The following is a 13,426-nucleotide window of genomic DNA, read 5'->3' on the forward strand; positions in this document are numbered from 1 at the left end:
AAAGGCATAAGTCTCATGGAAGCCACCACAGTTCAAGGCATATTTAGGGCCAAGGACTTCAGGGGTTTCCCCAGTAAATCTGGGTGTAAGCTACTGCTTTAAAGCTTTGCTGAATCCCATCAGCCTGAAAACAGCAGTTTCATCTCTTCCTTATAAAGAGGAAGGTTAGTCCCTTTCTACTGCTCTTCAAACACTATCTGACGTGCAATCAACCAGGACAAAACATGGAGACATGAAGAAGGTCTCTACGAAAAAGGGATTTGCATCTGATTTGAGCCAGTGCTGTGCATGCGTGTGGCTGATAAAATAAAAGTGATCGCAATCCTTCTCTTCAGAAGACCAACTCACATCGGAGTGCTTCCTCCTTTGAAGCTGATGTAACCAGTGCTCAGGGCTTCCACCATGTGACTGCGAACCGGCTTTGTGAAAGCTCAGCAGATGGAAACCACAAGTGCTGCCCTGAACCGTCTCTCTCTGATGTGCAAGGCTGGGCACCTGGAAGAAGCCACTTCTTAGGGCTGTGAGGAGGAGCCGAAGGTTGAAGCGCAGGTTTGTTGCTTTCGATCCGCGGGGAAACAGCCTGGCAGCATGTCGTATGCAAGAAGGGATCTCAGGGCTCGCAGCTGGTGGAGAAACGTGGATGGTTGTCCCACGAGTGGCATTTTCCCTGCTTTCCAACAAAACCAGGGGCTTGGAGGGTCTACAGCCCTCACATTGTGCCTGTATCACCCACGCGGCACAAGGCACTCTACAGTGGGCAGCCAAGCAGAGATATGGAGGAAAGCAGGGACCTGATCCGAACCAGATCCAGGTTTCTCACAGCTGGAAAAACCGGCAAATCGCTGCCCTCAAGGATGAAGGGCCGCGTCTTTCTTGCCATGAAAAGGAGCTGGCGTCTCTCTCTGTGCTTCTGCTGGATGGGAGAGCTCGGAGCAGCGGCTGCGTCCCCGTATCTCTGATCACCATCCCTGGTGCCACGTCTCTGCCCCACCGCAGCTGCACCAAGCCAGCCCGCCTGGCTCAGTCACGCAGAAAGCAGGACCACAGCCAGTTGTGCCACTGATGGCCTGGCTTCTCCCTGTTTTTCAGCTTCCCCATGGTTATGCCCACCTAAAAGAGTTCATAAAAGTCATGTTGTATGGACCTACCCAAAGGCTAAGCGATGCTTAAGCCCATCCATGAATGCCCCATTCCTAGGCAGTGCTCCAGGTTTGGCTTCAGACCAATCTGTCCTCCGCACTGCTTGTACCAACACTTCAGCACAAAATAAAATCAATTTCCAAAATAATTCTCCCTTTCACTTACTAGCAAGAGGTCCTGGTGCTTGGATTATCTTGGGCAGAACGACATGAAGGACCCAGTGCCCAAAAGCTCTTCTGTTTTCTCCAGCTATCTCAATCTCACAAACGAAAGCACATCTCATTGCAAGACGTGCATCCTAATATAGTCAGACCAATGGAGCTACAACGGAACTACTGCTTGATTATAATTGCATACAGTATTATATAGTTCATTTCAACCCACTGTGAGACCTGTAAAAGAAAAGGACGATCTTTACCTAGAGAGACTCCGCAAATATTCTAAATCATCATAATTCCTTTGCATTATTTTTAATTCAAGACAACCTAGTTCAAGTTTACAATAGCATTAACTAGGAATCCTTCCAGAACCAGTTAAGTTTGCCCCAGCAAAGATGCAAAGCCTTCTTAGGGCAAGCCACGCAATCGCTTGTGATTCTGTGATTAGACCCCTTTGTTAAGGCAAAAAAGGAACTTTATTTGTTTCCAAGCAAACTCAAAAATCTTTTTAAGAATTTTAATTAAGACGGTATGGTACCTTCTCATTAACAGATATTACTAGAATAATTTAGAGTCAAATAGGTGTGTCACAGGAATACGAGGAAAAAAGTTCACTCCGGCTAACATTTCTCAACCTGTTTGTAACACTTCGCTTCACTTCTTTATTGCATCTCCAGCTATCGTTTGCATGAATTCGCCGTGTGCGCCAGTCACATCACACCCAGATACTAAACACAACTATCGCCTTCCCCAGGCACGTAATTCGGCAATAAATCGCTGTCTACAGCGAAGCTTTTCCCAGAAATGCCTTATCTTCAATTCCATATATTCTAAGGGGCACACGAAAGCCAGCTGGACCAGTGCCTCAACTTCATGTGCATGAACCCCCGATTTGCCAGAGCATCCCCCCCCGACCAAATTCGTCCTCGACACCATCTCGCACAGTTCAGTCCATCGATAAGGAAACTGCCAACCCCATCCTGCTCCGCTTATCAGCCCGTGAGCCGGCGAACACGGCTGCAACCAAATCACCTGCGAGAGCCGCAGCCGTACCCATGAGAGGAAAAAAGGAATGCTTACAAGAACGCTCCCGACAACGTCAGTGCCGTGCTTTGGCAGATATGCCTTCCTTCTCCCCTATCGCCACCGGTCATTGCTCAAGAGCCAGCCCCGAGCTGGCGCGAGACCCTGGAAGAGGCGGCATTGCCACGACATTTTTGCAGGAGGTCCTGAAACATAATTAAACGCTGTGGTGAAACCGAACCGTAAACAAGCCATGAATAAAAACCCCTTGAATTATTTTGCTAAACTATAATTACACAATAAGGAAGCAGATTAATTAAGTAAAATATAAGTCCTGAAACTGAAGCTTGCAAGCAAAGCAGTTTATTTTAATTTCCACATTATTTCGTATGAGATAGAAGTGTTTGCTGTGGGTTTAAAATGTTGGAAGCCATTCCTTGCTGCCAGGCAGACCAAACCCAGTGGATAAATTAAATTTTTGCATCTCAGGCACCTCCTGAAATGTATATAAGGAGAAGGGCTCTGCCTCAGAGAAGCTAAAGGAGATCTCCTTCTTTCACTCCCTGCTCCTCTCTAGCTCTTCTTCTTTGCCGTTACTGCTTCACCGCCCGTCTCCCCCAGCCACCATGAGTCGACAGTGCTACACCTCCAGCTCTCTCCTGGGAAGACGGGGCTTTTCCTCCGCGTCCGCCGTCTGCGGCCTCGGCAGGGGCAACAGCAGCTCGGCCTCCGTCTGCCAGCCGGTGGGACGGAGATGTGGAATCGGTGGCTTCAGCAGCCGGAGCGTCTGCGACCTGGGGAGAGGGCAAAGGATTTCCTTCGGCGGGAGCTGCCGCAGCGGGGTCTACGGCGGTGCCGGCATCGGACGTTGTGGCGTGGCTTACGGCGGAGGCCGCTTTGGCGTGGGCACGGTCGTGGGGTTTGGTAACTGCGCAAACTACGGAGGCCTGGGCAGCTACAGAGGTCTCGGGGACGGCGTGGCTATCGGAGGCTACGGCGGCGGCATTGGCATCGGCCTCGGCGGAGGTAGATCTGAAGGGATTCGGGGCGTCAGCATCCACCCGGAGCTCCTCAAGCCCCTCTGCGTGGGGGTCGACCCCGAGGAGTGCCAAGTGCGGACCCATGAGAAAGAGCAGATCAAGAACCTCAACAACCAGTTCGCCTGCTTCATTGACAAGGTGAGACCCCGCTTCCCTCCGCGCAGGTTGTTTGTCTCATGTCTCTAGGCTCTGACGGATGGATGGTCTCTAGAGAGACAACGTCGGTAGCTATTTTCTCCTGGCACCTTGATATTGTAAACATTTCTGATAGACCACGGTGGTCCTGACCCGGAGACTGTTTGGATTTAAGCCTTGCACCTTGCACCGGTATTTTACCTTTTGATGGTCACCAATCTGCTAAATAGCTAAATCAGGAGCAGCTCCGGGGATACAGTAAATCAAAACCTGTGAGAAAAGGGATGGAGACACGGAAATGTAAAAAGGCAAAATGGGAAGTTTTAGTACAAATGTATAATCTGACATTGCTGTCGTACCTCTGTAAGCTCCAAAGGACTTTTGCATTTTTAAAGTAGTTTGTGTGATGTAGAAAGACAGATGTCTAGCTAAAATGAGATGAACAATTTTAACTTCTCGGTCCTCCCACTCTGTGAATGAAATGATTTGGTGATTTCCTAAACAGACGTAATTTATCATTGTTTTCTTAGCTAAGCCTAAGGGTTTTCATTACTGTTTAGAGATGTGTTACAGGAAATGATTTTTCAAATGGCAGAGAAACCTTTGCTCCGGCTGATCTTGATTTTCCTTGTGAGTTGTTCCGCAGCTGGAAAAACCAAACCCACGCAAGAGGAGCAACTCCGCTTCCTCCCATTTGAAAAATGACTTATTCATGATCCATAAAGGTTCTCAAGTACTAGAGAGCTCTTTAATCTAGAAGTGAAAGGCATGATGAATATCCGTGGTTAGAGCTGAAATCAGATACATTTAAATGAGATCCTGGATGGAGCTTTTAGTGCCGCGAAAGACTCGTTACTGTACTCAGCCCATCAGGGGAGGCAGCGGATGCTCCACCAGCCAGTTGTCGCAGGGGAAGAGGTGGTGTTTGGCTGAACTGAGCTTTGGTCAAACAGATGATTGGCCTCGACACAGAGCAAACGCACCAATGTTGTTCAGCCTGTGATACGAGTCCTGGGTGGGACCGGGTTTAGCTCGGAGAAGATGCTGGTCTCACTCAGGCTGCTGAGAAATCAGCACTTAACCATTTGCATTTCTGATTTTATTTTTACTTTTTCCTTTCGGAAGTGGAGAAACCCAAAGCGCCTTTGCCTGGGAGAAGAGGGGGTTGCGTGACTCTCGCATCTCTTGCTTCCCCAGGTGCGGCTGCTGGAGCAGCAGAACAAGGTGCTGACCACCAAGTGGGAGCTGCTGCAGCAGTATGTCCTCCCAGCCTCCAGGAGAAACCTGGAGCCTGTGTTCGAGAACTTCATCTGCAACCTGAGGAAGCAGCTGGAGTGTGTGCTGGGGGAGCGAGAGAGGCTGGAAAACGAGGAGCGGTGCCTCAGGGACCTGGTTCAAGAGTACAAGTGCAAGTAAGTAGTACGCAGAGAGAAGCTGCAGACCGGGGTGTTTGCTGGCCTGAGCGGTGTTTCTGAGCGTGAAGCCAATGCAATTGCAAAAACGGGGGCACAGGAGGGGAGCAGGGCAGGGCATACCAGTACTGGGCTGGTTTCCCGTACTGGGGTCCCACTGCTGCACCTCAGATGCTGGTGATGGACTGGGAGAGCTCTTCAACCACAGTGTTTCCTTAGGGAGAGGGACAGGGAAACGCTTTTCCTCTCCCTGATGCTCCTGCACACCATCGTGGTTTGCCATATCAAATCTCCCACATCATCTGTGCCTGTGGCTCCCCCAGATCTCGTGTCCCTGGTACCATCCGTTCCCACAAAACCCTCAGCCTATTTGTCTCCAGCCCACGCTTTATCCACATCGTCTCCGTTGAGGTTCATTCTCTCTTCCCAGAGGGAATGTGGGAATTGGTTTTTTAATCTAAGCTGCAGATATTCCTTAATAGCTCCCCGTGTGCTCTGCTAAGCCACGAACCAGGACACTTGGTGGCTGGTGGGCTACAGCACAGGGTAAAAGAGTAATCCTTTCTCCAGGGACCTTACAGGCAAGCATCTCAGGTGTTTTTTCTTGCTGAGCCACCACCAAGGAGGTCAGACTCATAGAATCACGGAATCATCTTGTGAAAGTTCTTCCAGGTCCCAATTACTTGGTCATTATGCACTGGCTTCCTTTCCCATTGCACCTGGGAGTTTCAGGGGTTGCTCAAGCTCCTGACCTCCCTTGGGGCATTTTGGCCACAGTCTCCCCATAAACACTCAGAGCAGAGTCCTGGATGCTTCAGAAAAACATCTCAGAAAGCAGCAGGGCTGGAAGCAGCAAGCCAAGCCTTCAGCTGAGGTACAGGGTTTTGCATTTCTAGTGGTTTGGCCTGATTAACTGCCATCTCACTCCAGCCACCGATACTGCTGGCGTGGACTACTTAAAACTGCTGAACAAAGCCCAGTGGGGAGGAAAGAAACAGCAACAAAGCAAAAATCAAAAAGGAGGTACAAAGGGAATAGGGAGAGGCTCTGGTTTTAATCACACTTCACATGTTCTGCATTGGCCGCTTAGGTGGTGGGGACGGGACCCCCGGGGCTCAGCATCCCACCCCTCTCCTTTCCTCCTGCAGATATGAAGATGAGATCAACAAGCGCACGGCTGCGGAGAACGAGTTTGTGGTCCTCAAGAAGGTGAGTCAGGCCAGGGGGAGAAATGGGGAGTCCTGGCACCATGACACTGCCCGAGTCCTCGTCGGGTAGCCCCAAAATAGAGGGAACCCAATGAATTTGGAGAACCCCTATCAGGTTGTAAGCACATACAACACAAACCCAGATAGTCTTAAGGGCTGGAAATAGTGAGGTTTTTCTCCAAATCTAACCGAAAACATGGGCTTTGCCACAGTCCTTGTTTCTTCACCTCTTTTCACCGAATACGTGGTGTCTCTCCAGGACGTGGACTGTCTCTACCTGACCAAGGAGGAGCTGGAGGTGAGAGTGGGCCTCCTGCGGCAGCAGCTGGAGTTCCTGAAGTGCATCTACGCCGAGGTAAGAGCTCCCGGCTCCCTGTCTGCTGCCCCCCGAGCTCTTACACAAAACCTAAATGCAGGGAAAGGGGTCTTTGCTAAAAATCCTGAAATTGCATCCCAAAAATCGATATCTCTTTCTATGTATTTGACAACAAGACTATTGCACACATTTTGGGAAGGCAAAGGGAGTTCTTGGTTGTCTCCTATATTGCTGGCTGCAAAGGGAGGGATGTTTCGCACGCAAAAGCCCCTTAAATTCTAATCCAAACCATCCCTGGGAACTGCTGAAACATTTCACTCTTCAAAACCCAAATATTTTTAGCACGTCACCTTTTAAGCTACATTAGTCAAAATATTTTGCTGAAAGTAACACTTTTGTCTAAAATATAGCAAGTTTTCAACAAAACGCACAGGGAACGCTTTGTATTTGCACCTTTTCTAGCCAAACAGCTCCCAGCAGCCTGTAGGCAACGGGGCCCAAAGCACGCACCCCTGAGGGATTCACAGCCCAGAAAACTGCTGATGCAGCCAGAAACACCAAGTCGCAACGAAGCGAGTTGCTCCACCGGGATTCCCCACCCTTCCTTAGGGAATTGCATGCAGCAATCCCATATTGTGCCACCAAAACAGCTCCCAGCTGCCAGCTTTTGCTGGAAACCAGTCACCCACCTGGAAAACCCCATGTTCTAGTTGGGCGTTAATGGGAGAACCTCCCCCAACCCTCCACCTTCTCACCAAACCCCCCTTTGCCAGGGGTACCTGCATGCCCGGCTTGGGCTGGTTGAGGGAAGGGGACTGACATGCGATGGATCTTGCAGGAGAGAGCTCAGCTGGATTGCCAGCTGTGTGACACCTCTGTCATCGTGCAAATGGACAACAGCCGGGACCTGGACATGGAGGGCATCATCAAAAGTGTTGAGTGCTGCTATGAGGAGATTGCCCAGAAGAGCAAGGCTGAAGTGGAGGCTTTCTACCAAACCAGAGTGAGTATTCACACCACCAGCACAGATGGCAATGAAATCCCTTGGCCAACAAAACTCTGAGGACCATTTCTGTCCTCCATGACACAACTTAAACCACCCCACAGTGTGCATGCACTGTAGCTTGCTAGAGAAAGTAATGCCCCCCAAAAAACCCCAACCTTAAAACTGTGGTTTAAGACTTTTCTGTAAAAACAGAGCACAGCAGATCACAGTGGTGCTTCAGAGAGGTCTCCTCTCTGCACACCCACCAGGAACACCATCCCCTTCCCAAAGGGCAAATGCTCAGGACCTACCTGGGGCTGTTGCCTTGTCTGGGCTGAGGTCATGTCTGGGTGCTTCCCCGGGAGCACCGACGTCAGTGTGGCTCCGGAGAGCTGCCACCTTCCCTGGAAGGGGCGATTCGGGTGCGTTAACGTCATCCTCTTCCCGCGCAATAGCTGGAGGAGCTCCACAGCAGCAGGGGCAAGTTCTGCGATGACCTGAGAAACAACCAGAGCGAGATAGCCGAGCTGAACCGGATGATCCAGAAGCTGCAGTGCGAGTCGGATAACGTGAAGAAACAGGTAGGATGAAGGGTTGAATGCTGCCTGGGCAGCGGGGTGTGCAACTTCTCCAGCAAAGGGCTTCATCCTCACCAGCTCCCACCCTGCTGAGCTGCAAAGAACCCCTCCACCCCAGCTTAAGCCTGTATTTGTAGCTTCTCATCTGCTGTCAATACACAGAGAAGCAGATTTATTTCTCACTTAGCAAATACGCAGAAGCCAGTTGGTTTGGGTCTATCAGAAACAGCGTTTGCTGTATGCTTCCTACTGGGGTGCAGCCAACAGGTCCCCTCCCCTTCATCCCAAATAGCTTGGCCATCACATGTGTCCAGCCTAAATCTAGGCTCTCTGGCAGTTCCTAGCTGAGAAACAAGGGGGTACATCAGCAGCCCTGTGGAGATGCCTCTTAATATCACCACTGGCCACCCTCTTGCCCGTTACTGTCCACAGATCGCAGCTCTGCAGACGGCCATCTGCGACGCTGAGCAGCGGGGCGACTGCGCCCTCAAAGATGCCCGGCAAAAGCTGATCGACCTGCAGACTGCACTGCAGCAAGCCAAGGACAAGATGGCATGCTTGCTGAGAGACTACCAGGAGCTGCTGAACGTCAAGCTGGCCCTGGACATTGAGATTGCCACTTACAGGACACTGCTGGAAGGAGAGGAGAGCAGGTAGGAGCATCCCTGGCTGCACCTTGTAGCACCTTTTGCTAGCAAAACCCACCGGGAGGAGAGAGACGCAGTGAGAAATGCTGGGTGGAGGCAGCTCCCCATGGGTGCAGAGGGGAGCATCACCCCTTTTTCTCCCCATGGGTGCAGAGGGGAGCATTGGTCCCGTTCCCTCCTCATCCTCCCAGGGCAGCTGGATCGCAGCGCACCAAGCATGCTGCGGTCAGATCCCCTGCTTGCGGTACAGAAAGAGGATGGGACATTAAGGTGTCTGTGGGATTTGGGGATCCAACCCCGCAGTGCTTCGGTGGGCAATTTGGACCAGCACCTCACACCTGGGTGCACAGAAAAGCTGAAGTACCTGCAGGGTTCCTAAGGAGGCAATGACCTATTTGTTTCTGTATTTGGGGAATATTTCCCTAAATACATCTTTGAGACATTCCTTTTCTTAAACAGGATATGTACCGGCAACCCTGTGAGCGTAGGTAAGCTAATGAAGCATTCCCTTGATTTCCTTACAAGTCTTTTAAGCTTATAAGTTTCCTTATAAGCTGGGTTTTAGCCGCTCTGGGAGTGACTGAGCCTGTTTTTCTCCCACAGCTGTGGTCAGCGGCGGTGGCACCGTTGGGGAGTGCCGATCCCTATCTGGAATCGGAGGCAAATGTGCCGTCAAGACCGGAGGAGCTGGCCCGGGAATAGGGGTGATCTCGTCCTTCGGTGTCGGCGGCGCCGGCTTTAGCACCCGGAGCGTAGATTGCCTCCCTAGGGTGGGGGGTGGATTTGGGGCGAGGAGCGCGGTCAGCTGCGTGGGGCGAGAAGTCATCTCCGGTGCGGAGGGGGTGCAGTGCGCCACTGGCGTGGGCAACCTGGGGAACGTCGTGTGCGCTGGCGTGGAGCAGTGCAGCCCGGGAGCCGTCATCATTCCCGGGGCAGGGGTCTGCGGCACCGGGAGCAGGTACAGCACAGCTGTGCGCGTGGTCAGAACAACCCGGTAGAGACCGGAGGGTAACAAGACATCATATTTTAAAATAATCAGCATTTCTGCAATAAAACAGTATTCCCCTTCCTTCTGACAGCTACAGGGATCACACAACCATGCGCTGCCCATGTCCACACAATTAGCCTAGTTGCTCTGCCGAAAACTCTTTGCATGATCAAAACCCACCTTCTCTTGCACGCCCTGTTGGGGGGGAACTTACCCCCACGGTCTCAGCCAGGTGAGATTTTCATTTCAGAGAGTCCATACCTGTCTTCACACATCATCTTGGCTCTTAAATCAGTCTTCTCTGCTTGACCCCTTTTGAGCAGGAATTTTCTTTCCCGAATAATGCAGCTATTGCAAAAGGATGAACAGTTTGGTCATCCCAACTTCAGAAAGAGAAGCCACATTTTAATTGTCCGAGATGGAGCTGCAACTATTATTTAACTTCTTTAATGACACCAGAAACTCCAATTTTTCCTGTTTACGAGAGGGTTGGTAATGCTTATGTAAATTGGTCCAAGTTGCTACACCAGGTTCGGTAGAGCAGATTTTAATTACACACCGATGAGCACCTTATATTTCTGTAGTTAAATGCATGCGTTGTTTTTCCTGTGTGTGTACTAGATAGACAGATTTAATGCTTTTAATGTGTAAGTGAACAGAGTTGATTATCCTTCGCTTACTCCAAACTTTCAGCTGTACCTTCAATAAACTACATGCATAATTCATGCTTCGCTTCACGGCTTTTATTTCCCTCCCTGATATTACAAAAGCATAGATATTTTCTCAAATACGACTCTCCAGATGGGTGGGGTTGGTAGCTCGCAAGAAGTGGAGTTTTAACAAAGCGTTTTTGAGACTTTGCTCTCCTTCCTGACGCACTTTTGCATACCTTTATTCCATCCAGAGATGAGTTTGGCCAAAAGGAAGTCTGGAAATGCAGTGTAAACCAGGACATTTAACCGCTCGTGGGATGTGCGGCTCACTTGGGATCTCTCACACTGTCTGGGATCTCTGGGGGCAGAACAAAAAAGCAGCCAGGCCCTTGTTTAAAGAAACCAGTGAGAACCAGCTCAGGTAGTAACAAAAAGAAAAAAATCCCACACCCCACCCCTGAAACCCTCTCACAAGAGTAGGCTAATTTTAAAAGAAAGCAAGAGAAAAGTGTACCTTCCCAAAACGCAGCATCAGGGCCTTTCTTCCTCAGCCCCCCCCACCTTCCTTAAAACACGTGAACTTACACAAAGAGCAGCGTGCGTAGGCTGGGCCTGGACGTCCCTCTCCAACATCCCTCGCGGGGAGGAGAAAACCCTCTCCCATCGTTTTAGACTGGGATTTAGGTGAGATGAGGTTGCCCCTTCCCTTTTCTCTGTGAGGGTCCCCCGTTTCCACGGGATGGTGACCCCCTGCAACGTCTCTATAACATGGTTGGGAAGGGCTTGCCACGGTGGCATTCATCCCAGCTGGATGCACAGCTGGATGCTGGGAAAACCAGCCGGCCCTGCCGGCTTCTTCCCTCCCACGGCTCGCCTGGGCGCAGCCGAAAGCCCCTGAGAACTTCGCTCTGAATTGCCCTTTGGAGAAATCTGTCTCTCGCCCAGTCTGGAAGCAGCACAGGGTGTGGACAGGTTAATTTACGCCATGAAAAGTACACCGAGGACCGGGTGTTGTAATTTATTCCCCGACATCCCGCTCTGCTTCCTAGACTTTACTGCTGACTCACGGCTTGTCTGCCCCAACCTCCCCATGGCTGAAGGATGAGTTCAACCACCCCGCCAGGCTCGGTCTGTCCACGCCGGTGTGATGGTGACGAACCCAGCGCTGGTTCCCACTGGTTGAGCATCTGCCTCTGCTTCTCTCCCAGCACAGAGGCTGTGCCGAGCGTGGCGGAATCCAGCTCCCCATGTCCGCAGTGCTTTTCTGATGGAAAGCAAGATGGTTTATTGGATGTGACCAGCAGGTAGCAGATCACTAATTATTTTTTAATAAACGACATGCCTTAGCAACACTTTCTGGACTAGGGGTTGGTGAAATCCAAATGGATCAGCCCTTCCTGAGAAGGCAAAACCCACCCACCTAAAAGAGGATGTTTTCTGAAAGGTTATCTTCATCTTTTCTGTCTCAATGCATACTGCTCGGACTTCATCTCATTTGTATGTAAATAACAAGCAGAAACACTCAAACAAGAAGCTCCCATTGCCCCAACAGCTCATAATTTATGTTGATCTCCTCCCTGCAAAACAAAACCTGCACACCAATAACCAGCCGGCTCCCCAGGGTACCAAAGCAGCCCAGCAGCTCTTGCATTTCTGGGAGAATACCTTTAATCATCCCTGCCCTTCTCAACCCCCGAGTATTGCAAAACCCATGTTTTCTGCTGCCTACTTGAAAATGTTCATGTAGATCAGGCTATTTTGGAGAAAAAAAAAGTCCAGGAGCAAGTTTTTTGGGGCAGCTGAGGACCAAATCCTGCTCAGTGTCACTCCAGACATGCCCCTTTGTAGATCGACGGAGTCTAGTAGGATTGATCCAAATTGACAGATGCAAAAAGCCACATCTGCCTCTGGGCATGGAGCCCACAAACCCCAGCTCCTCCACGCAGTAACCCGGCCTTTGCATCACTCGCATACCTTGTGGACAGTGGGCTGAAGGAAGAAGAGTGTGGGAGCCTAAAATGACAATTCCCTCTTTCTTGTTGGCAGCCCCACCTTTAATCCCATTATATTCATTCAGCTCTAATATCTGATTCGAACCCGTTTGTCAGCTTCAGGACAATCTGCCTTTACTGGGGTCAAGAAAGCATGAAGACAATCTCGTTTTCCCATCACACCTGGGCTTTGAATTTTATGCAAATAATCAAGGCAATAGATGTTCATGAATTTCAGGTCACATGCCAGGCAGATTCAGCCCAAGATTTTCCAAAGAGAAGCAAGCCGACCTGTACCAACCGGGAATTTCGCATTGCAATGGGAAAGTCTATTTGAGTGACCCAACTCTCCCAGTTTGAGCCAGCCTGGCAGCATTTCTCCAAGCACAATCAGATATTTGGTCTTCTGTATTTGGTAGAACATGAAGCACCTGCTTAATTTTTCTTCCAGAGATGCCAGTGGGATTTTTAGCTCGTACTTAATGGGTTTGTAGCACTGGGGCACATGAATGTATTTCGCGGGGCATGTAGAGTCCTGTCCTGCAAATATGTTTAAGCTCCAGTCATGCACACAGCACGGGCAATGCCACCAGTACAGCAACATGCTGAAAACGAACCGAGTCCTTAAATATGAAGAATAAAATACTCTGAACATTGCAATTCCACAAAGCCTGAGATGCCAGCAAATGTCACCACACCCTATTGAATTTGCTCTTTTTCCCAAGGACTCCAGGAAGTAAAATAATGAGAATTTGTGGGAGTATTTTTCATGCTGGTTAAAGCTTTGCTTTTGGCAACATTTTGAACGGAAAGGTTCAAAGGTCTGTAAAAGAAATCACAGCTGTAAAGAGCTAGAAACTCAAGACTGCTTACATCTTAATGTTAGCATGCAAATAACACAGTTCCACAAAGCTGGGCAAAGTGTCTTTCAGAAAATCCGCCTCTTTCATTGAAATGCTTTTTAAATCAAGATGAAAATGTATTGATCCCATGATCATTTGGCTGGAGACATTGCAATGGCAACCTCTGGGTGGGATGGATGTCCTCTGGAGGTGCCAAGGAAGGTGCTAGGAAGCCAAGGAAACCTGCTATCGTCTAAATAACTAATACTAAATGAGCAAAATTTGAGGTGACATTTACATATTGTGTTTC

General features: G+C 49.9%; 1 protein-coding gene across 1 annotated transcript; it reads left to right on the forward strand.

Moving 5' to 3' along the window:
• Positions 1-2,947: 2,947 nt before the first annotated feature.
• Positions 2,948-9,640, forward strand: LOC309600245 (keratin, type II cytoskeletal 4-like; the record flags this gene model as incomplete). Its single annotated transcript, XM_082332383.1, has 9 exons — positions 2,948-3,499; positions 4,694-4,908; positions 6,057-6,117; positions 6,376-6,471; positions 7,271-7,435; positions 7,873-7,998; positions 8,428-8,648; positions 9,102-9,130; positions 9,246-9,640. The coding sequence occupies 9 exons, from the start codon at positions 2,948-2,950 to the stop codon at positions 9,638-9,640; spliced, it is 1,860 nt and encodes a 619-aa protein (XP_082188509.1).
• Positions 9,641-13,426: the final 3,786 nt, after the last annotated feature.

The sequence above is a fragment of the Platalea leucorodia genome (genome assembly GCF_965183815.1).
Source record: "Platalea leucorodia genome assembly, chromosome: 23".
Lineage (NCBI taxonomy): Eukaryota > Metazoa > Chordata > Aves > Pelecaniformes > Threskiornithidae > Platalea > Platalea leucorodia.